The sequence below is a fragment of the Tursiops truncatus genome, chromosome 6, assembly GCF_011762595.2.
Source record: "Tursiops truncatus isolate mTurTru1 chromosome 6, mTurTru1.mat.Y, whole genome shotgun sequence".
NCBI classification, from domain to species: Eukaryota; Metazoa; Chordata; class Mammalia; order Artiodactyla; family Delphinidae; genus Tursiops; species Tursiops truncatus.
Window position 1 is genome coordinate 11328271 of NC_047039.1, and position 24945 is coordinate 11353215.

General features: G+C 40.2%; 1 protein-coding gene and 1 pseudogene across 1 annotated transcript in view; one reads left to right on the plus strand and one right to left on the minus strand.

The window, feature by feature from the left end:
* The first annotated feature begins 10896 nt into the window (after positions 1-10896).
* Positions 10897-24945, plus strand: part of PBK (PDZ binding kinase) — a 28855-nt gene continuing 14806 nt past the window's right edge. The window contains exons 1-5 of the mRNA XM_019941340.3: positions 10897-11052; positions 14255-14332; positions 19050-19143; positions 23567-23709; positions 24392-24561. Coding sequence (XP_019796899.1) covers positions 14275-14332; positions 19050-19143; positions 23567-23709; positions 24392-24561 — 465 coding nt within the window. The 5' untranslated portion in view covers positions 10897-11052; positions 14255-14274. The remainder of the gene's footprint in view (positions 11053-14254; positions 14333-19049; positions 19144-23566; positions 23710-24391; positions 24562-24945) is intronic.
* Positions 18156-18678, minus strand: LOC109550897 (double homeobox protein A-like; annotated as a pseudogene).

The window sequence follows — 24945 nt, forward strand, 5'->3', positions numbered from 1 at the left end:
TTTTTAATTTATTTTATTTTATTTATTTATTTTTAAATGAAAGCTTCTTTCTTTCTTTCTTTCTTTTTGGCTGTGTTGGGTCTTCGTTTCTGTGCGAGGGCTTTCTCTAGTTGCGGCGAGCGGGGGCCACTCTTCATCACGGTGCGCGGGCCTCTCACCGTCGCGGCCTCTCTTGTTGCGGAGCACAAGCTCCAGATGCGCAGGCTCAGTAGTTGTGGCTCACGGGCCTAGTTGCTCCGCGGCATGTGGGATCTTCCCAGACCAGGGCTCGAACCCGTGTCCCCTGCATTGGCAGGCAGATTCTCAACCACTGTGCCACCAGGGAAGCCCAAAGTAGTCTTTTTTTTAAAAAGGAACTTGCAGAAGATGCAAACAAACAAACAAAAAATGTCTTCAGTCTTGATCTGGCCTGCAATTTTTAACTATATTCTATTGGATTTTTAGGCCTAAACAACAATGTGAACTCAAGGTGATGTCAATTCAGCTTAGTGGATACCTCTGCTAGCTTCCTTTCCTCCCAGCTCCCTGCCTGTTCCCCCATCACAGAGGAGTAATTTCTGGGGAAGCCCTTTTGGCCTTTTTCTCCTTTGAACATGTTCTGATACTCTGCTTGAGGGACTAACTTCCTTTTGTTTTGGTGATAGGCCTCTAGAGTCTTCACAGTTCCTACAAGTTGATTCTTCTACTCCATACACTGCCCTGATTAATTTTGTCCCTTCCAGCCCACTGCCACCGGCCGGTTTAACCCTTCTTAATTTCTCATCTGGACTTTGACAACAATCTCCCATTGTCTGCCCCTCTCCAATATGTACCAAGGAGATTTCTCCATCTAACATCTGACCATATAACTCTCCTGTTTCAAAGCCTTGTATGGCTCTCTAATACCTACGAAACAAAATCCGAATCCTACCATCAGAAAAGCCCATGATCTGGCCTCTACCCGTTTTCCTAGTCACTTTTCCTTGCTATTTATTGCTCTAAGACTATGCATCCTTTCTCATGCCGCCACATAGTCTGTCCTCTGCCTGGAGATCCCAGACACTCCCCTTCTGCCCACCAATCAGGATGGCCATGCAAACTTCTTACTTTCCAAGACCCACATCAGTGAAATCTTCCCACACCTTAAGTAGAGTCAGACTCCCATTATGTACTTATCACAATTCTACTGTATCTGTTTGTTCACTCGTCTATATGCTCCCTGCGGGCAGGGTGGGTTTTTATTTTTTTTTCAATTTTTTAACCTCCAGCACCTGGCTCAGGATCATTTGCTCAATGAACAAGTGAATGAAGGAGTTGACCCACTTCTGGAATTTTCATGAGCAGTTCTTAAAGCAAAATCCCTCTGACCACTTCCAGGGAAGAGCTTCATCAAAGTCCACTTAGTTCAAGCTTACAGTCTAAATAAATAAACAAACAAACAAATAAGTAAATAAGTAAAAGCTAGCTCCCTCCCTCCCTCCGTCCTGTTCACTACAGCAGCCATTTTAATAAGCTATATACCTAGCTTAGGACTGTTCTCTGATTCAGGACTGCTGAATTTGTGCTGAGAATATTAATAGGTACACACGAAGGCCTATAGGTGTTGCGGTCTTGGGGGGCCCTTCCCTTCTGCTTATCCACCTAGCTCTCCACCTGAGGAGCAACCATTTTTGAAAAAATGCGTGTATCATGTTGCTGGAAAAGTGATTTCTGGTTAAGGGCAGCCCGGTGCTAACAAGCTCTGGGCTTGTTTTTATAGCTCTGCTTCATGGGTTTTAATATGTGGTATGTGTGTACAGCGCGACCAGCTTCTCCATTTAACTCCATCCCCAGAGGCAAGGGCCCGAACCTATCATTTTCTTATGTCTTGAGTACATCTGGTTTATTGCTCTTCACTCAATCTGTTTAGTATATGCTGTTTGCTCTACTGGCAGGATAATTTCCAACAGCATGCAGTAAGCAGAAGGACTTCCATTCCCTCTAAACTCTCTATGCATTCTAGGTAGGTATTGAGTAGTTGAAATATAAACCACCGAAACCTCTTTCCTGTTATTCACTGTATTGATTCACCCTAAGAAGTTGAAACTCAAGAAAATGTTTTCTGGCTGAATTAGAAAGCAAAGAACATCTTAGAGCAAAAACAAAGTCAGGGTGCCGAAACTGTGGCCAGATGTCAGCACCAGTCCTGAAGTCTTACACAATCACAGAGGATGGAATACTGATCTTCGTTAGGCATTAAGTAGGCGTCTTCCCTGAGGGAGGGTTAGAATTCCCTGTTACATCTTCCCGGTTTGCTGGACCACAGTGGAGGAAGGAAATCATCAATTATAAGCCACTCAGATCCCAGCACATTTTCCAAAGCACTTCTTGTTTTTCAAGCCCCATATTCCCAGAACAAGCAAAGTTTCATTTCTTGTTGGGCGGTAGGAAAAGTCAGAGCTGAAAGTGGAAATCTTTCGCCATTGAGGATGAGCAAAAGCTAGAGGAGTCCAGTCTTCCTAACAGGCAGCTGTGTGGAGGGCTTCCCAGCTCTTTCTCTGCTCCATGCTTGCAGCTGCACCCCTGTCTCAGATCTCATGTTAGGAAGATGCTCCAGACAAGCAGATTACCTTCTAAGAGTTCACCGATATTCCCGTTCCTGTTTTCTCTTTTCTATCCTTAAGTGTTTCCATCTTGCCATCACCATCCATCTGAACTGACACACCCTTTTACTGTCCTTTGGGGGAAGGGAGCAGAGTATGAAACCAAAAGTAATTAAACTATAATAAGATGTCATATTCGCCCAGTGTTTTACCACTTCCCTGCTTCCACAGGTGGATTCATGAAGCAGATGACAAAAATTAAACCAAAAGTGGCTTCTCCTTGAGATTAAGTGGAAAGGGAAAACACGATAGTTAGAAACATCATCTAAGAGGCAGCAGCAGGCTTTAGCAGGTGTTCAGATCCTTGTGGAATGAAGCGTATGAGTGAGGTGACTAGGGGATAATCTGTCCTTTGCCTCTTCCAGCTTCTGGTGACTGTCGGCATTACTGGGTTCGTGGCCACAAGGCCACATCTTTAAGATCAACATCCTCAGATCTCCCTCTGCTCCATCTTCACACTGCCTTCTCTTTTGTGTGTCTGTGTCAGTCTCCTCTGCTTCCTCTTATAAGGACACATGTGATTGCATTTAGGTCCCACCGGATAATCCAGGATAATCTCCTCATCCCAACATCCTTTAACTTAATCACATCTGCAAAGACTCTATTTCCAAATGAGCTAACATTTACAGGTTCCAGAGATTAGAACCCCATGTCTTTGGGGGCCACCATTCAGCCTATTACAATGTCTTTTGCCCATTTTCAGTCTGGACTGTTTTTTTCTCTACTGTTGAATTTTGCGAGTTCTTTATACAAGAGCTGAGATACAAATCCTTTCCAGACATGTGGTTCACAAATATTTTCTCCAATTCTATAGCTTGTTTTTGTTTGTTTGTTTTGTTTTTGTTTTTGAACCCTCTTCATGGGATCTTTTGCAGAACTAAAGGTTTTCATTGTGATGAGGTTCATTTTATCATTTTTTCTTTTTATAGACCATGCCTTTAGTGTCAAGTCTATAAACTCTTCAGCTAGCCCTTTGTTCTGAAACTTTTCTTCAAGTATCACCAGTGTATTTCTAAATTTTTATAGTTTTATACTTTTTTCTAAAAGTTTTATAGCTATATGTTTTACATTTTTATGTTTTATAGTTTTGTGTTTTACATTTTTTTCTAAAAGTTTTATAGTTTTATGTTTTGTATTTTACATGTGAGTCCATGTTTTCCCAGCTCTTTGCCATGAGGGACTTTATTACACAGTTATGAAGATTTCTAGGACACCGTGGTGGACTGTATTACTGTTTGTGTTATTCATTCTCCCTCTTCCCTTTATGAGGATTATATATCTGTGCCTATTTCCAGGCAGGAAGCTGAGGCTGGGAATGTCATGTTCAAGGATATTCACCATAGCTGTGATCCAGGGGTCAAGAAACCACCACTGCCACTGCAGGTGTCTTTCAACGCCCACAGAGTAAGTGACCAGGCACTAGAACACACCTACTGAAACCCCAAGCCCCACAACTCTGCTTGCCAGGGGACATAGGTGAAAGGGCAGGAAAGGGGTTCTGTCTCACTTTTGTCTTCCAAATTGCACTGAGTACATCTCACTGGAAATTTCAAATTTACCACCAGAGCCCACTTACTATGTCCAATGTACAGCCCAACTTCCCAGGCTCATCTTCCATCACGCGCTTTCTTCTCCTTCCTTTCCTTTTTTTTTTTTAAGCTCCTTTTTTTGTAAAATATAACAAAAATACAGAAAACACTCAAAACAAAGCATTCAGCTCAATGATTTATCAAAGCAAACCCTCCTGTAGCATCACCCAGATTGAGAGCCAGAATGTTAGCACTCCTGGAGCACTTCCTGTTCTCCTCCCAGTCACTTTTCACCCCCTTCCTCCTAAGTGACAACAAACCTGATTTTTATGGTCATCACTTTGGTGGTTTTTTAAAAAATTTTTTTTGCCAGTTTAAACTTGTAAATAGTATGGTTTCATAGTGCCTGTTTTTGAGCATTCTATAAATGGAATTATGAAGTATTATATTTTTGTATCTAGCTTCTTTGCTCAACACTGTGAGGTTAATTCCAGTTGGTGCAGACAGTGACATTGCTGTATATGGTATTCCACTGCATGAATATAATACCATTTATTTAGCCTTTCTTCTCTTGATGGACATTTAGGTGGTTTCCCAGTTTGGCTATTACAGATGATGCTGCTATACACAATTATGTACATGTCTTTTGGTGCACATATGTGCATTTCAGTTGTATATATATCTAGGTGTGGATAATGTTGTTTTCAGTTAATTGTTTTATAAGGTTTAGGTAAAGATTCTTCTTTTTTCCTTTTCCCTTTTTTTTTTTTTTTTTTTTTTTTTTTTTTTTGCCTATGGATGTCCAATTTCTCTAGCATCATTTTAAAAAAATGTTCCAGCCAGAGTGATCCTCCTAAACTAAAAATCAGACCATGTCATTCTCCTGTTTAAATTCTTCAGTAGCTTATTCTTACACTAAGAGGACACCTACCTCTCCAACTTCATCCTGGGTCACTTTCACCCACCTCCCACGATGTCCCAGCCACCCTACCTTCTTCTTGGTCCCCCAAACTCTCCAATGTCTTTGCACTTGCCTTTCCCTCCATTTGGAAGGTTCTTCCCCTGGCTCCTCATGCGACTGGCTCCTTCTGGTCCCTGAAATCTCAGTTTAAAGTCAGCTGTTCAGATAAAGCTTCTCTGACTACGCTATGAGAGTAGACTCCTCTACATTACCATCCATCATTCTCTATCACAGCAGCCTGCATACACTCTCCACAGTCTTGACCACCATCTGCAAGTGCTTTAATCCCTCATTCATTGTCTACCTTCTCCAATAGATGGTAAGCTCTATGAAGAAATGGGCCGAGTTGTTGATCTCACCCAATGATGGTTCCCCAGTGTGTAGCCCAGTGTCTGGCATACAGTAGTTGCCTCCAAAATATTAGTTAAATGTTGTCATTAAACTAGAGTTTGTGATGATATGGCTAGCTTTGTTCCAATATTAGGAAGAGTTTCCTGAAAGCTAGGGCTGTGTGAAAAGCAGTGGGCTGCATGGCATGTCTGAAGTCCTCTCCCTGGAATGGGATGACACAGAGGCATTTCCACATCTTGAAAAGCCCAACAAAGCAATGTCGACGGTTCCTCTCAACTCTGAGACTCTGGTGCTGGAAGTGATGGGGAGGAGAAGCAGGGTGGTTCCATTATGAACACGTTCAGATTTTAGACAAGTCCACTGAACAATGGAGGGTTTGGAATCCAGTTTGGAGAGTCATCTGTTTTTAGCAGTCAAAAGAGAAGCTATTGAGGGACTTCCCTGGTGGTCCAGGGGTAAAAACTCCACCTTCCGATGCAGGGGACACGGGTTCAATCCCTGGTCAGGGAACTAAGACACCACATGCTGCGGGGGAGCTAAGACACCACACGCTGAGGGGCAACTAGGCCGGGTGCCACAACTGCTGAGCTCGCGCACCTCAGCTAGAGCCTGAGTACTGCAAACTACTAGAGCCCACACGCCCTAGAGCCTGCGCACTGCAACTAGAGATAAGCCCACGCACCACAGCAAAGATCCCACCTGCCTCAACGAAGATCCTGTGTGCCACAACTAAGACCAAACACAGCCAAAAATAAATAAATAATAAATTTAAAAATAATAATAAAAAAGAGAAGCTATTGGGAAAACTGGTAAATATAAGAATGAGAAGATATATGGGAGCAAAAACTCCTCAATTTCCTTCTGATTCTTTTCTTTCCCTTCCTCTGTGCTGGAGTTAACCACTTCCAGATCTGATCAGTGTCTTAGTCTGCTCAGGCTGCCATAATAAAATATAATAGACTAGATGGCTTGAACAACAGACATTTATTTCTCACAGTTCTGGAGGCTAGAAGTCTGAGATCAGGTTGCTGACATGGTTGGGTTCTGGCAAGAGCTCTCTTCCTTGCTTGCAGACAGCCACCTTCTCACTGGGTCCTCACGTGACAGAGAAAGAGAACGAGAGAGCGCTCTCTCGTGTCTCTTCTTCTTCTTTTTTTTTAAAAAATAAATTTATTTATTTAATGTATTTATTTTTGGCTGCATTGGGTCTTTGTTGCTGCATGCAGGCTTTCTCTAGTTGCAGCAAGCAGGGCTACTCTTCGTTGTGGTGAGTGGGCTTCTCATTGTGGTGGCTTCTCTTGTTGCAGAGCACGGGCTTTAGGCACATGGGCTCCAGTAGTTGTGGCACATGGGCTCAGTAGTTGTGGCTCGTGGGCTCTAGCGCACAGGCTCAGCAGCTGTGGCACAGGGACTTAGTTGCTCTGCGGCATGTGGGACCTTCCTGGACCAGGGATCAAACCTGTGTCGCCTGCACTGGCAGGCAGATTCTTAACCACTGCGCCACCAGGGAAGTCCCTGGTGTCTCTTCTTATAAGAACACTAATCCCATTGGACCAGGGCCCCACCCTCATGATCTCATCTAAACCTAATTATCTCCCAAAAGGCCCACCTCCAAATTTCATCACAGTAGGGGGTTAAGGCTTCAGCATATGAATTTTAGGGGGACACAGACATTCAGTCCATAACAATCAGCAGACATTGATTCAGGGACCATTGCTAAGACATTTAAGTTATCAGCTTGGACTGAGACAGGCTGGGACCTGGGACCTGGGACCCTTTTCTGCTGTGTTTGCACCTGGACAAACGTCTCCTCAGGCAACAAAATACAAAGAAACTGTATGGGACTAAAAATAGCTGTGTGCATGCACAGTTAGGGCAAATTATGGACAACAAGATACAAAAAGACCAAAAACGCAACTGCCACTTCTGAGGAGCTGGGAGCAAAAGCCCAGTGCCAGGAGCACAAGCTGGGTACTGAGCATGCACTCTGCACTCAACTCCACCAAAAGGGTGGGCAGACCACCTAAGCCACCTCTCCCGGCTGACCCCTGCACCTGTATCTACCCTCACCCCACCCGAACCAGCTCGCTCCCTGCTCCAGGAACAAGCAAGGGAATCTGTTACTTGTTTTTGCTCCCTCCTGCTACAGCAGGAGGCCCCCGTAAAGCCTTGCCTGAATTTCCTGTCTGGCCTCTTATCAATTTCTATTGATTAAGGAAGGTCAAGAACCCAGGTCAGTAACAGGACCAGCTTCCAGACAAACTGGCGCATTCTGTGTCACTGAAGGACAGATAAATTCTATATGCACCAATGTTTATCCATCTTGTCATTCACTCATGTATTCACCAAACATTTCTGAGCACTCACCTAGGCAGACAGGGGCGGGATATAGAACTGACACTCTAGTGGGGGAAGACAGAAGTAGAGAGAAAATTCCAATGCACTGGGTTATGTGCTGGGACAGGGAAAGTCGGAAGGCATTCTGAAAGCTTGGAGGAGGAATCACGTGGACTGGGGGCATTAGAGAGTGTTTCCTGGGACAGGCAGCTCCTGAGCTAAGAGCTGAAGGATCAGGAGATACTGATCCAGCCAGGAAGAGGGGAAGGGTTTTCCTGGCAGAGAGGAATTCATGGGCTTGTGCTGGAGACACGAGAAAACATGCGTGTTCTGGGAACTACCTTAACTTAGTGTAACTGGAGACCAGCTTCAGAGCTGGAGGAACCCAAGCTAGAGACATTCAGAGCCAGATGCTAAGAGAAGTTGTTTTTCACCCTGAAGTTAATGAGGAACCCTGAAGGATTTCCAGATCTACATTTCAGGAAGATTAACCAGGCAGCAATGTGGAAATCAACTGGAGGCAAGGAGTGACTGGACTCAGGGGGCGCAAATTAGGAGGCTGTTGGGGTCATCAGTGCAGAGAAATAAGAATTTATAGTCCAAGGCAGAGGAAGGTGGAATGGGGAGGAGGAAAGAGATTTAAGAGATGCACAAGGAAGAGTTGTCAGAACTTGGATGGGTTAAGGGAAAGGGAAGCTCCTGGCTCAGGATGTGGGGATAGATGGAGGAGCCATTCACTAAAACTGGGACCCAGAAGAGAAGCACCATGGTTGGGGGGCGGGCACTCAGGTGGCCTCGGCTGTGGACCCAGTGGCTTCAGGATGCCAGAGCAACACCCTAGGGACATGTTGACTTGTTGGATAGACAGAGGTAACAAGATGAAATTTTGAAATTTTCACTTTTTTCTTCCTCTTCCCTAGACGTTCCCACCATTCTTCTAGCCAATCACCAGCATCCGTATGGCCTCAAAGAGAATTGAAATGTATCAGCAGTAGAAAAGAGGAAACAGAAGTTAGTATCCTTTTTTTTTCTCCTTTAAACTAGGCTCAAAAGGGGAGGCCCTGAATGGAGCAGAAGTTGGAGTTTACTCCATAAAAAGGTGAGGATGCAGATATTCCTTTGGGCATAACCAACCAAGAGTCAAATACAGAGTTTGGGTCTCTTTTGCCTACGCCAAGAAATCCAGGCTATTTACTCACTGGGAGAAATAACCCGTTCAGGTTGGAAGCTGTTTCCCCTGACAACTGACTGGCGTGCAAGATTTTGAGATTAGTGGTTACATTTCATAGGCAATAACATTAAGCTTGTGAAGTTCAGATGCTTCTTCAGATAATCTCTGGAGGTACTTTTGTAGTTACAAGATGGGGAACAGTATCGTTATAAGCCTTTACCCAAGGGCCTTCATTCCTGTGAATATTTTCTGCTTCATCTTACACCTGTGTCAATATCCTCATCTCCCTAGAGTTAACTTCGCACAGGCAGCGGTTAATTAAGAAGCTCTAAGCCTCTGGCAGAACTTTATTAGCCGTAAGAATAGAAAACAGAGGGCTTGTAAAAATGTAGAACTTAATAAAAAGCATAAAAAATTATAGGTATTTTTTTTTAAAAAAGACGATGAGGTCTATACTATGCCTCCGCAAAAAAAAAATTAGAATGAGAATAGAGGGAAGGTGCAATGAGACCATCTCTGCGTAGGAGAGGGTGGCCCAAAATGGGAAAGCCCTGGAGGTGGAGGGGTGTGTATGTGTGTGTAAGGCGGAAGACGTTTTGAACACATTTGTTAAAGAGGAAGTCCAAGTTTAACATGGGTTCAAGTCCTGGCTCAACCATTCGTTAGCTCTGTGACTTTAGGCAAATTACTTAACCTCTCTGTGCCATAGTTTCCTCATTTGAAATAACAATGTGGTTTTCGATCATAGTAACCTACATCATAGTCTGTTTTGTATTGTGTTGTGTTGTATGTGTGTTTCTTTCTTAGGGTACTTCCCCGCCCTTCCCCCATTCCCCCACCGCATAGATTCTAAGATCCTCCTGAGCAGGAGGGGTTTCTGTGACTTGATCGTCTTGTGTGTCTCTTTTAGTGACTACTACAGTATATCCTTTACAGTGGGCATTCAATACACACCTGGCATATAGTAGGTGCTCTCTAAATATTTGTTGTGAAATGAATGTGGTGATTATAAGAGTTAGCAAAATTTCTGAATATCTATTTTTCGTCTCAGCCAAAAATGATTACTACTCGAGGCTAATCAATTTTTAGGTACAGTGTTTAGAGGCCAAATAAATCTGTAATAAAAATGCATGTAAGGGTTTCCCTGGTGGCGCAGTGGTGGAGAATCTGCCTGCTGGGCTTCCCTGGTGGCGCAGTGGTTGAGGGTCCGCCTGCCGATGTGGGGCACACGGGTTCGTGCCCCGGTCCGGGAGGATCCCACATGCCGTGGAGCGGCTGGGCCCGTGAGCCATGGCCACTGGGCCTGCGCGTCCGGAGCCTGTGCTCCGCAACAAGATAGGCCACGATAGTGAGGGGCCCGCGCACCGCAAAAACAAAAAACAAAAACAACAAAAACAAAAAAGAGAATCTGCCTGCTAATGCAGGGGACATGGGTTCGAGCCCTGGTCTGGGAGGATCCCACATGCCGCGGAGCAACTAGGCCCGTGAGCCACAACTACTGAGCCTGCGCGTCCGGAGCCTGTGCTCCGCAATGGGAGAGGCCACAACAGTGAGAGCCTCTACCGTTGCGGTGAGAGTGCGGCCTGCGTACCGCAAAAAAAAAAAAAAAAAAATGAATGTAATAACCATTACACATTCTGGGCGCAGTGTTCGTAATGGGGGAAGAAGTTCAGCCTAAGTACAGGCATATGTCTTCTTTTTAACTAAAGTCCCTCTGAAGGGCTGACAGTGACTGTAAAAATCAGTTTGTCCTTTGCTGCTCTTCTCTTCCTTTAATTTGACTTCAAATCATCCCAATTAGGTAGTAAAAGGGATCGCTAAGCAATATGGAAAGAGCAAAAAAAAAAGTAACGGCGAATACGGCTTGGTATGTCCTTCGCGGCACCCCGTAGTTCTCGGCAGACGTAAGGGCGGTGCGCGCGCTTTTGAAAGCCGGGCGGGTTCCCATCGCAACGACAGTTGCCGAGGGCTTGTGTTGGCAGGTGGGAAGTCCAGGCGGTCGCGGCGTATTGTCGGGGGCCACTCGGGACCAATTTTCAAGACAGCCTTGGCTTGGACGTCTCGTCCCACCGCGCGGCTCCGGTAAGGGGAGCTTTTGCGGGTCCTTTCCGCGCGTGGGCCTGGCCGGGGGTTTACCCACCCCGAGCCTAGGCCTCTGCGTTTGCTTTCCTGACAGCTGGGGGCCTGGAAGGCAGGTGGAAGACGTTGGGAATTTGGCGTTGAACTGGGAATTATCTTAGGAATCATTTTAGCGACCCGAGTGCGCATCTGCATCATGGGGTTAGGTGGGGATTTCAAGAAAGAAATTGCCCTTTTCTCGAATCAGAGCTTAACAGTTGTACTTAGTATGGAAGCTCCGTAGGAGAAGGCGGTGGTTAGACAGATATGGGAAGCCCTGCTCTAGCAAGCTGTCATTGTTTTACAAAGGGATACCGTGAGCCCCGGAGCGGGTGGAAGAAGGATTTTAACAGCCTGCGTCTGTAAGCTCCTGGGTCCGGGGATAAACAGTGGGCGTCTTTACCTCCGGGAATCCTACTGAGGGTGTCAGGTGTAAAGGACCTTAGAAATAATGTGATCAGAACTTTCCCGTTCTTTTTCATTCTACTTTTTTCGTCTATTTTGTTTCTCTTTTCTCAGTTATCTTTACTTTTTCTCCCGTTCTTTATTTTCCCCCCTCCTTTTTCTGCTGCCTAGCTACACTTCAGCTTTGCCAGTAGTATCCAGTATTTTTTAGTCCTAGGGTCCAAAAGTTACTGACCTCTGATCCAGTAGACCTGTTGCTTAGCTTGTTGTCCACTTTTTAGTATTGCTTCTCAAACAGTACTTGACTTTTTAAAAATATCCTAGGTATTCGACAAACTATGAAATTCTGCCAACAGTCATATTACTCTCATTTCTAACGTATCATCATCTAAAATGTTTACAATTTTATGCTTCCTAAGAACTTTTTGATTTAGATTAGTACGGTAATTTAGCAGTTTACATATATATAATGTGTACAAACAATATATACAGAATCTGAAACAGAGTTAGGGCCAGTGGCCGGAAGCCACTTATCAGTAGAGTAAGGCCTAAACTGTGTAGTAGTGAAAAAAGTTGCCTCAGACATCTGTGGAATGTATAGGATATATTTAGGTGCAAGTAGGTTGGGACTGTGTCCTAGAATGTAATGAAATGTTAAAAGACTTCTGTTTAAACTTAGGTTTTTAAATTTTTTTTTAATTATTTATTTTATTTTTGGCTGCGTTGGGTCTTCATTCCTGCGTGAAGGCTCTCTCTGGTTGCAGCGAGCGGGGGCTACTCTTTGTTGCGGTGCGCGGGCTTCTCATTGCGGTGGCTTCTCGTTGCGGAGCACGGGCTCTAGGCGCACAGGTTTCAGTAGTTGTGGCTCGCGGGCTCTAGAGCGCAGGCTCAGTCGTTGTGGCTCACGAGCTTAGTTGCCCTGCGGCATGTGGGATATCCCCAGACCGGGGCTCGAAACTGTGTCCCCTGCATTGGCAGGCGGATTCTTAACCACTGCACCACCAGGGAAGTCCAACTTAGGTGTTTTTAATTGAAGGGAGGTTTTATTTTTAACACTCGTGCTGCTTCTAACTATTGTTACCGACTCGGGTCCTTGAACTCTTTTATCAATAGAAATTGATAAGAGGCCAGATAAGGAATTCAGACAAGGCTTTATTGGGACTCATGCTGTGGCATGAGGGAGCAAAAACAAGTAACAGGTGCCCCTGCTCGCTCCCTGAGGAGGGTGGGCTGGTTCCTTAAATAGGGTGAGCTTGGGGGCGGATGGGTGGGTGGGGCAAGAGGCGTGGCTTAGGTGGTCTGCCCACCCCCCTTGGCGGTGCTGTGTGCAGGGATCATGCACAGTACCCTGCTTTTGCTCTTGGCACCTTAGAAGTGGCAGTTGGTTGGTGGCCTTTTGGTATCATATTGGTCATAATTGCCCCAGGTGCAAGTGCAAGCACTCCGGTAAAAGATCCGAGGTCCCAGTCTATCTAAATATCAAATCTGCCTTATGCTGAGCGGGGCAAGGCAGTGAGACATAGAAGGCAGTAAGATTTCCAGGACACCATTCTTGCAGGGCTTATTTGCATCCTGCTTTTCTGGCCCCTTCTCAGGCTACTTTGTTTTTCATTTCTCAAGCTGAGATTCCTCAGAGCTCTCAGTTTTCTATCTATACGTACTTCCTAGGTGATTTTATCCAGTCTCTTGGCTTTAATGCCATATACATGCTGATATCCCACAAATACACATCTTCAGCTTGGAACAGTTTGCTTTATAGTAAATCTAATATGGAATGTAGCTTTTTTTAAAAAGAAAAATGAATTTAAATTTTTTAATAAAAAGGATTTTTTAAAGAAATATGTTACAGAAGAAATAAAAAGCTTGGATTAACTTGCTTGTGTATGCAGTATGTACACTTTATTTTCAAAAACAATTTAAAAATAATTATTAAGATACAATTCACATATCATAAAATTCACTCTTTGAAAGTGTACAATTCAGTGGTTTTTGGAATAGAATTGAATATATTAAACCACTACCTAATTTTAGAACATTTTTGTCACCCCAAAAAAGAAAGCACACATCCACTAGCAGTCACTCCACATTCTCTCTTCCCCTCAGCCCATAGCAACTACTAATTTATCTTCTGTCTATGGAGTTGCCTTTTCTGGACATTTTGTATAAAAGCAATCATATATGTGGCCTCTTGTGTCTGGCTTCTTTCACTTAGCATAATGTTTTCAAGTTTCTTTCGTGTTGTAGTTTATATTAGTACTACAATCCTTTTTATGACTGAATAATATTCCATATTAGACTATGTACTCTGTTGAATAATATTCTATTGTGTGTATTGTATGCCACATTTTGTTTATCCATTCATCATCTGATAGCTATTTCTGTTTCCTCTTTCTGGCTATTGTGAATAATGCTGCTTACATAGCCAATCTCTTAAAAGGATATAAAAGACCTGTTCATAACTACCCCCAGGAAGTGTGGGAGGGTACTAGGTGATTTTTTTTTAACCGTGTGCATATTATTATTTTTTAACTAAAACAAAAGACCCACTATCAGTAATAGCATGACCTTGGGTATGTAATTGTACTTCTCTGGGTTTCAGTTTTCTAATTGTAAATAAAATCAGACTAAATATTTGTCATGGTCTTTTTCAGTTCTCAAATTTTATGTAAATGAGTGATAGTATTACAGGAATTTTTTCTTCATGAATGAAAGATGTATTCTTTATAACTAAAGTGTAACTTTCTCTTTATTTTCATCATAGGACCTTGAGTGATTATTACAATGGAAGAAACCAATAATTTCAAGACACCAAGCAGATTATCTGAAAAAAAGAAATCTGGTAAGATATAAACCTTTCTTCTTTGTTATTGCTATCAGAAATATCTTTGTATTATTATAGTTTGATCCTTTAATTATTATCTATCACACATGAACAATTTTAGCATAAGTCATCTTTATAATGTTGATCTTAAGAAATAAGACTTCTTTTATAGGCCAGAGTTTGGTCATCTATGAGTTAATTTTATTGACATTCTAACAGATTTGTAGGTTCTCCCTGGTGAAGAACCAACTTAACTTGGACCATTAAGGAACTACTTTACCTTTCCACCTCTCACACACAGAAAGGTATTTTCCAAGGCAATTCAATGGACAAAGGGTAATCTTTTCAATAAATAAAACCAATTGGATATCCATATGCAAATCAACCCTTAGCTCACATCATATGCAAAAATGGCCAAAATTATAAAATTTCTAGAAGATAACATAGGAGAAAATGTTTTGTGCTCTTAGTATATAGATTTTTGTATATTGACTTTGTGTCCTGCAACCATACTAAACTCACTTATTCTATTAGCTTTTTTGTAGATTGCTTGGGATATTGTACATAGGTGGTAATGTAGATGAATAAAGACAGTTTTACTTTTTTTTCCCCGTCTGTGTTACTTTATTTCTCTTTTCTTTCCTTACGGCACTGGCTCCAGTATATATTTGAATAAAGAGGTATGAGAAGACATACTTGCCTTGTTCCTAATGAAGTATTTATGTTAGATGTAGGTTTTTCCAAGATGCCCTTAATCAGGTTGAGGAATTTTCCCTTTATTCCTGGTTATTATCATGAATGGGTATTGAACTTTGTCAAGTGCTTTTTCAGTATCTGTTAAGATAAAGTTTTCCTTTTTAAACTGTTCATGTGGTAAATTATGTTAATTTTAAAATCTCAAACCAACCTTTCATTCCTGGGGTAAAGCCAATACATTGGCCATAATGTATTGCTTGATTCAATTTGCTAATATTTTCTATGTTCATGAGAGATATTGACTGTATGGAGTGTCTGTCTAGTTTTGGTATCAGGGTATTTTGTATTTATAAAGTAAGATGGGAAGTGTTTCCTTCTTTTTCTTGAAGAGTATTTGTAGAAATGACAGTATTTCTTAACTGGTAGAATTTACCAGGAAAACCATGTGGGCCTGGAGTTTTTAGTTTAAAATATTAGAAAAATTTTAACTGTGACTTCACAGTTAATAGATGTAGGGCTATACAGGTTATCTATTTCTTCCTCTGTAAGCCCTGTTAGTGTTTTTTCAAGGAGTTTGTCTGTTCTGAGTTGTCAAAGTTACTGGCATAAAGTTATTTGTGATATACTCTTATTGCCCTTCTAATGTTGGTAGGATTTGTAGTGCTATCGCTTTTTTCATTTCTGGTACTGGTATTTTATATTTTCTTTCTTTCTTTCTTGATCAGACTGACTAGAGGTTTATCTATCTTGGTGGATGCTTCATGCACTTGAAAAGATATTTTCTGCTGTTGTTGGGTGCAGTGTTCCATAAGTGTCAGTTAGGTCAAGCCGGTTGACTTGTTTATGTTGTTTTGTTCAAATCTTCTGTATCCTTACTGATTTTTCTGTTTACTTATTCTATTACTGAGAGAGGAGTGTCTCCAGCTACAATTGTGGATGTGTCTTTTTTCCAGTCCTATCAGTTGTTGCTTTACGTATTTTGAAACTTGTTATTAGGTACCATATACGTTTAGGATGGTTATTGTTGTACCCTGTTCATAGTCCACTTTATGTGGTATCAATAGAGCCACCCAGTTTTATTTTGTTTAGTGTTTTGATGGTATATGTTTTCCAACCTTTTACTTTTAACATATTTATATCTTTATATTTAAAGTGAATTTATTATAGACAGCATGTAGTTATGTGTTGTTTTGTTTTTATCCATTCTGACAACTTCTGTCTTTAATTGGAATGTTTAGGCACTAGCGACATGTGGCAATTTAAATTTAGGTTCAAATGAAATAAAATTAAATTACAAATTTAGTTCCTCAGTTTTGCTAGCCACATTTCAAGTGCTCAGTAACCACATGTGACTAGTGGCTCCCTTCCTGGACAACACAGATATAGAACATTTTCATCAAGACAGAAAGTTCTATTGGACAACACTGTTCAGACCATTTACACTTAATGTAATTCTGTATGGTTGGATTTAAACCTACTGTTTTGCTCTTGTCTCATAGCTCACTGATGATTTCTTTATTTTTTTCCTAATCTTTTTCGCAGTGCTTCATTTTTGGTAGTTTCTGTTGCTTCGTCTTAAAATTTAGTTACTTTTCCTTCTGCTTCTCTAAGGTGGTGTTCTTATTCATTGTATTTTTCATTCCTTGAAGTTCCGTTTGGATCTTTTTTTACATCTTTTTCTTTCCTTGTTATGCTCACATTTTCCTTTACATTATTGAGCATATTTTGGAGATTATATCTTAAGGTTCTTATCTGCTAATTCTACATGACTGCCATTTTGTGGTATGTTTCTGTTGGTTTATTTTTCTCCTGAGATGGGCCATGGTTTCTTGCTTCTTTCATGCCTGGTAATATTTTATGGCTGCTGGACATTTAATATTGTTGAGTGCTAGATTTTGTTATTCCTTTGAAGGGTGTGTGGTTTTGTTATGGTCCAGTTAGGTCACCTGCACATTAGCTTGTTTCTTTTGAGGCTTGCTTGTAAGCTTTGTTCTAAACTTTTTCCATGGGCTAAAATGTAGCTGTACCACTAAGAGTGACTCTTTAGAGGACTTCACTCAATACTGTGAGAATTACCATGCTCTGGCTGATGGCAATTGAACTATTCCTAGACCTGTATAATCTCTGGTAATTGTTTAACCTATTGCGTGCGTTTGGTGCTTTCCTCAGCTTTGGGGGGTTCTGTCCATTCTATGTGCAGGTAAGTACTTAGCCAAACGCTCAAAGAGAGACCTCTTTTAAGATCTCTGGAGCTTTTTCTCCCACTTTTTGGCTCCCTCTTTAGTTCTCTATTCCACAAATTCTAGCTACTTAAATCTTGTTGACCTCTAATCTCCATCTCCTCAATTTGACAAGGCCTCTGCTGTGTTTCTTTGCACTGCAGCCTGGAAACTACCTTTAAGCAGTAAGTTAGGTCAATGATAGGACTCACCTCATTTGTTTCTCTTCTCTCAGAGTTTACAGTCCTGCTCTGCCAGTTGTCAAGTATCTGAAAACCATTATATCTTGTCAAACTTTCTAGTTGTTCATGGCAAGATAGCAATTCTGGGAGCAGTTAATTGTTCATTAGCAAAAGTAGGACTCCTCTATCTCATCTTTTTTAATGACTGTATAATACTCTGTAATATAGATATACTATAATTATGACTCTAATGATGAATACTTAGGCTTTTTTGTCTTTTTGCGACCACAAAAGCACATACCGATATTCACATGTATATGCATGCATATATGATAGTAAATAGTTTAGGCTCTGTGGGCCACATAGGAACCCTATTGTTATATTCTTCTTTTTTTTATGATTTTTGCCTGAATCAGTCATTACTATGATGGCTGAAAAATGATATTAAAAAGTTTATTTTGTTGTCCTCAAAATCTGCTGAACTCTGGATCCAGGCTAAGTCAGTAGGGCTGCGTGGTGCCTTACATCTGTTGTTGCTTCCTGAAGTCCTGTTTACCGTCTCTGAAAGGCTCAGCTTCTGGAGAAGCTGGAGGTGTGTTTAGAAGGATATGTTCCCAGGAAGAGAGAGAGATTTGGAGTCCAGACTGATGACAATCAAGTACACTGAATCTGTCTCTATGTTTCCCCTGTTCTGGCTCCAGAGAAATAAGACAGTCACTAGTGAGATTGGTGCCATTCTGTGTAGTTACTTTCTATACTTCGAATTTTCTTAACTCAGAGATCTTGTCCCTGGTTTTGTCTTTGTTCTAAGGCCTCCTCAATTTCTCGTTTTTTCTGGACATGGAATCTAGATCTTCGATTTTGAAACCAGAATTGAACTCTTGACTCTAGAACCCTGGTTTCTTTAGCAAGTTGCTCTCTGGAATCAATCCCATGATAACGGTGGTCCATAAATGCCTTGATGAGGGTGTGTAATTGAGAGGAGTGTAGCTGATATGACACTGTCTGTCTTTTCTACTTTGAATCTTCTTTCAGGGTGATCTTGGCTTGATTCTAAGTCCTACTCAGGTTCTGATCTTTTCTGGAATCAGTTCCTAGCTCTTCGATTCTGAAACCAAATCTGTATTCTAGACTCTTCAGTGTTATTAAAGGCAAGTCTTCGTTTGGTAGCATAACCTGGGTAAGTTTTTTGGTTGAAAGCATTGATGAGGCTTTTCAGTTGATCTTCTGTAAATTTGGTGCAGCTGTGTCTACACTTCGTTGCCATGGTGCTGTTTGGAGAGTTGTCTTGGGCCATGTTGGAAGAGAGTCGTGAAGTCTAAGGATTTGACCAAGAGACCTTCTTTATCTATTTTTTAACAGGGCTTTCAAAATGTAAAAATCGATTCTTAGCTTGTGGGCCATACAAAAACAGGCCATTTACTGACCACTGCTTTAGTGTTACTGTCAGATCGAGCTCTAAAAGTAGACTTGGTCAAAGGGTATCCATTTAAAATTAGGATAGATAGTGTCAAATTGCTTTCCAAGACTTTGCCAGTTAATACTCTTTAAGAATAATATATTGAGAATGGTAGGATGCATCTGTAGACGTCTTTTCAAATACTAATTTTATCTTTTATTTCTCTTTCTGACGTTTAGCATTGTGTTTAACTCCATGCATAAATATTCCTGCCTCTCCGTTTATGCAGAAGCTTGGCTTTGGTACTGGGGTAAATGTCTACCTCATGAAAAGGTGAGTATAAGATTTCAGATGAGTGTTTTTACATGGAACCATAGTTCCACTGTACTTGGAGACAAAAAGGAATATGAAAATTCAAATATTTAGATTTGGGGTATGTTCATAACTTTGCCGGAGCTCTGCCTGGTATACTTTTCTCCTAGCTTCCTCCTGATGGATTATTAAAGAAGTAATTTACCTTGTAATTTTTCCTTGGCTTGTTTAAGAAGGGAAGAGGACAGAGGAGAGGGGTTCCTGTGTGTTACCAGTGTTGGGGGATATCAGTGATTATTAATCCCTTCTGTCTGGAGAGTTGCCTTCTCAAGATATTCTCTTCTAAAGAAGCAAAAGTTTTTTTATTTCTTATGTCATCATTGTTAAGTAAGAAGGACAAATATGTGATTTTAAAGTAGGAAAATCGTATTAAAAGAAAAATGAAATAGAATAGGGGCTAATAGCTAATAATATTACACATGACAACAAACACATTTTATTAAAAGTTGTTTGTTTTTTCATTACTCTGTACCTATTTTCATGTTTATTAAGTGGCAAACAATTAAGCCATTTTGTATTGCTTAATGTGTTCTCGGAATCAGCCTGACTAGTCCAACCCAGCAGGTCATTAGCTTCTCTAGGTTTATATTGTTTCCAAATAGAAATACTGTAATAAAAAGCTAATGAATTGAGAATAGCATAGCAGTTATATATAAGTGGGTATTCTTGAAGCATTTTTGCAATTTAAACACCCCCTTTGTGTGTTTGTATGCTATAAGTTTTGTAAACTTTCATTTTTTAATGTCTAAAACGCTTGTCTAAGTTATTTTGAAAGAAAAAATTTCTCACAGGTTCATGGCTATTCTCATTTTTCTCCCTTTTAAAAAATATTTTTAAAAAGTGAAGTGTGTTGTTAACAAAGTTATACTGTATGTGACTTAATTAGGAAGCTTCAGGTGACTGATTGAAAACAGCAGTTCCTGCCTGAGCCTCCCAGTCTTCAGGGTGGCGCTGTTAGCTTGGGATGTTCCTTTACCGGTAGCCTAGAGATTTCCTTTGCTTCTCTGGTGAACTGGATCCTCTGTTTTTCTGTATCTCATGTCTTAGTATTTCTTGGTTTACATCTCATTTTGGTTGAGGACATTTGGTAGCGCCCCATGAAAAGATGCACAGAAGATACATTTTTGAGAATTTGCATTTCTAAAAACGTTCTCATTTTACCCTCATACTTGAATGGCCTTTTTTGTTTTTCTGGGTTATAATTCTCATTCAGAAGTACTTTTCCTCCAGAATTTTGAGGACATTGTTCAGGTGTTGCTGTTGAGAATTCTGAAGCCCTTCTGACTACTGATTCTTTTTATGTATCTGTTCTATGTTATCTGTTCCTCCCACTGTAATTTCACAATGACATGCATGGATGTGGGCCTCTTGGAAACTGAAAATCCCTGTTCTTAAATTTTTGAGAAATTATTTTTTAAAATTACTTTGCTGATCATTTTACCCTTTTTTTTAAGTTAATTAATTAATTAATTGATTAATGGCTGCGTTGGGTCTTCATTGCTGCGTGCAGGCTTTCTCTAGTTGCGGCGAGCGGGGGCCTCTTATTGCGGTGGCTTCTCGTTGTGGACCATGGGCTCTAGGCACACGGGCTTCAGTAGTTGTGGCACGTGGGCTCAGTATGTGGTACGCAGGCTCTAGAGCGCAGGCTCAGTAGTTGTGGCTCACAGGCTCTAAAGCGCAGGCTCAGTAGTTGTGGCCATGGGCTCAGTTGCTCCACAGCATGTGGGATCTTCCCAGACCAGGGCTTGAACCCGCATCTCCTGCACCGGCAGGCAGATTCTTAACCACTGCGCCACTAGAGAAGTCCCATCACCCCTGTTTTTCTGTTCTCTGTCTTGGAACTCCTATTATGGATGTTGGATTTACTCGACTGATCTCTAATCTACCTTTATTTTATTTATTTTTTTGGTCTGTTTTTCTATTTTCTTTCTCTTTTTGTTCTGTTTTCTGGGAGATTTCCCCAACTTCATCTTCTGATACTTCCGTTGAGTTTTTCACTTTTGTCTGTCTTGTTTTTAATTAATTAGCTGAAAGTTTTCCTGTTTAAGATGGCATCTTTAGTCTTGTGGGGATGCTAGACATGTTGTATATCTTGATCTGGGTGTTGATAACACAGGTATATACACGGGTGAAAACTCACTGAGCATTTAGGGTGCATTCGGTCGTGAAATACTCTGTTCCTGTATGGTTCACAGGTTCTCAACTACGTCAGTCAACCTTAGGCTAAAGACCCTCTGCTTTTTCCCCTTTCAAAGCCAGTCTTCCATCTTCAGAAGCTGGGGGATAGAGGATGGGCAGCTGCCTGCTGATACAGAATCGAGGATCGTATCTAGGAATGCACCTGCTTTTAAAACAACTTTCAAGAAGTTCATTGGGCCTGTTAAAGTCAGTTACTTTCAACTGCTTTTCAAGCTTCCATGGGCTCAGCTTGTTGCTGTTGTCTCCTCTTCATTATTTCCATCCTTGTCATTCGGTGTATGTCTTAAAGTATTCATTTGTTTTTATTTTAGAGGTGCCTGAGAGGGATCAAAATTATATGTGTATGTTCAGGCTATCATTTCAATTCAGAAGTCTACATTTTTTACTGTCAAATTTGCATTGCTAGATAAAACCTAACATAGCTGTGATATATTATTATTTTTTAGTAAATGGATAGATTCATTTTACTATTTGTTTAGAATATTTGCATCTCTGATATAAGTAAAATTAGCTTGTGATTTTTCCTTTTCCTTTCCTTTTTCCTTGTGATTTTCCTTGTCCCTGTTTGATTTTTTTATTAAGGTTATCTTAAACTCATAGTCCTTTTTCATTCTATTCCCTGGAACAGTTTGTATGGGATTGAATAATGTGTTCCTTTAAAACTTAGTAAACTCACCTATAAAATTATCTAGGTTTTGTGTTTCTTGAGGGAAAATTTTAAACTCTTGATTACATTTTTTCTTTTATCAGTTTTCTTAGATTTTTTAAACAAATCTGTCCATTTTGTCTTTTAAATATATTGGCCTTAAAAGTTTTAGTATTTATTCACATATATTTTTTAATCTCTGCTGAATATGTCCCCATTTTTGTTTGCAATATTATTTGTGTCTCCTTTTGTTTTTTTCTTTGTGCAGTCTCAACAGAAATTTGCCTGTTTTATTAGTATTTTAGTGAACCAACTTTTAACTTGGCAAAATTTTATTCAGATTTTGTAAATACATTCTTGTCATTCTGTAGGTTAGGATATGTTATGGAAAAGGTGAAGATGGACTTGCTCACTGAATTCTAAATAATCGAGAGCTATGGGGTACCCCTTGAAACTTGAAAAATATATTTTTCATATTAAAATGAGATGGAAGAGGTATCCCCAAATGCTATTGTTATCTAAAACTGGAGGTTTAAGAATAATTTAGATAGACTTATGCATGATAGATATATATGAATTAAGAAATCTAGTGATCCTTTGAATACATGTTTTTTGATTTTAAACAGAGGTCCTGCAATCATAGAGCTGTGCTCATGAGGTAGTACAGAGCTAAATGGGCTCTTGGTTCAATCTGTTGTTTTACCTTATGGTTGAACTTTTAATCTTTAACTTTTGAGGCTCTTTGACTAGCTTTTGTGCCCGTATGCTGCATACATTTTGTCCTTTGTAATTTGCCATACTCATAAACGCCTACCTTACCAGGTGAACAAACCTTTCCCTGACTTCGTTTTACCTGTTTGTTTATTTAGACCTCGAAACATTTATACCTTAAATATTCTTCAAACAGCTGAATCTTCCTAGAAAATAGAAATTTACATTTTTTCTTATTTTTATGTTTATTATTATCTCCCTAAACACATGTATATGGTGAGAGGTATATAAGATGAATTGCTAAGTCTGTTAGAGGCACAATATTTGTTGGTGAAGAACATTCTGTTGTTCTTTGCATGGTTATATATGAGCCAAATGTATATCTTCTTTAGATTGTTTCTTAGATATTTAGTTTTTATTACTTTAACATTCTGTAACTCATATTTGGTACATATAGTTAAGTGCTTTTTGAGTAGTTGGTAGTTTGACATGCTTGAATGAAAAAATTAGAAAATACTGTAGTAATTTTGAAGTTTAAAATTTATAACATTTCATCTTTTTCCTTTTAGTTTTCTCTTTTTAACCCTTCCCTTCCAGTAATAGATATCAGACTTCTCTTGTAATCAATAGATTTATCAGATATAAGTACCCAATTAAAGAGGATGTATAACGGAAGTGTTGATAGTCTAAAATATTTTAACTATTTTTTTTAAAAAAACAACAAATTATTATTAAGTCCTTTTCAAAATTTGGAAGTTCTTATTAGTCATTTGGAATGTATTATGGTTATTAATCTTTCTGTACATTTTTGATTAATTATTTTTTAAGATCTCCAAGAGGTTTGTCTCATTCTCCTTGGGCTGTGAAAAAGATTAATCCTAGATGTAATGATGATTATCAGAGTATGTATCAAAAGAGACTAACTGATGAAGCTAAGATTTTGAAAAGCCTTAATCATCCAAACATTATAGGTAAGTTTAGATTTATTTGGTAACAGTATCTGGTATAGTATTCTGTTTATCCAGAAATGGTTTATATAATATCTTAACTGGTTTCACTAATAAAAATGAAGAGGGTAGTGATGGAGTTTGGCAAGAATCAAATTAATATGAACATTCTAAAATAAAAATTAGTGGGAATTCCCTGGCGGTCCAGTGGTTAGGACCCTGTGCTTCCACTGCAGGGGGCACCGGTTCAATCCCTGGTCGGGGAACTAAAATCCTGCAAGCCGTGTGGCTTGGCCAAAAAAAAAAAAAAAAAATTAGTATATGTTCTTAGATGCTTAAGTAGATATTTAAAACTTCATGGGAGTGCATATAGTCATTTATGGTGCTGGTACTATGGAGAATTCAGGAATGTAATATATTCATTTACATAATTTCCTTATTTTAATTGTTAATGTAAGTAGGGCTGGTGAAACCATTATATTTAGGAAGGCATTGAGTATTAAAAAATATCTCAATTTGTGATACTATTGGCAAACACTGAAGGCATTTTAAATTAGATCTACTGAATGAGTTTTGTAAGTAATAGCTATTTCATTTTATATTTGACAGTGTTAATCCAGATCTGTATTCAGTCACATTACTGTAAAAAACTTAAATACTGTCGTTCTTCCCTATTCCAGTAACAAAATGTCGTGTTTTCTTTAAGGTTACCGTGCCTTCACTAAAGCTAGCGATGGTAGTCTATGTCTTGCTATGGAATACGGAGGTGAAAAGTCTCTGAATGACTTAATAGAAGAACGAAATAGAGATAGCCGAGATCCTTTTCCAGCAGCCATAATTTTAAAAGTTGCTTTGAATATGGCAAGAGGGTTAAAGGTAACTATGCTATTTTTTATATATATATATTTTAAAGATTTATTTATTATCTATTTATTTTTGGCTGCGTCAGGTCTTAGTTGTGGCACACGAGATCTTTGTTGAGGCATGCGGGATCTTTCATTGCAGCGGCTGGCCTTCTCTCTAGTTGTGGCATGTGGGTTTTCTCTTCTCTAGTTGTGGCCTGTGGGCTCCAGGGCACGTGGGCTCTGTAGGTTGTGGCATGCGGGCTTTCTAGTTGAGGCGTGAGCTCAGTAGTTGTGGCGTGCTGACCTAGTTGCCCCGCAGCATGTGAGATCTTAGTTCCCTGACCAGGGATTGAACCTGCGTCCCCTGCATTGTAAGGTGGATTCTTCACCACTGGATGACCAGGGGAATCCCATG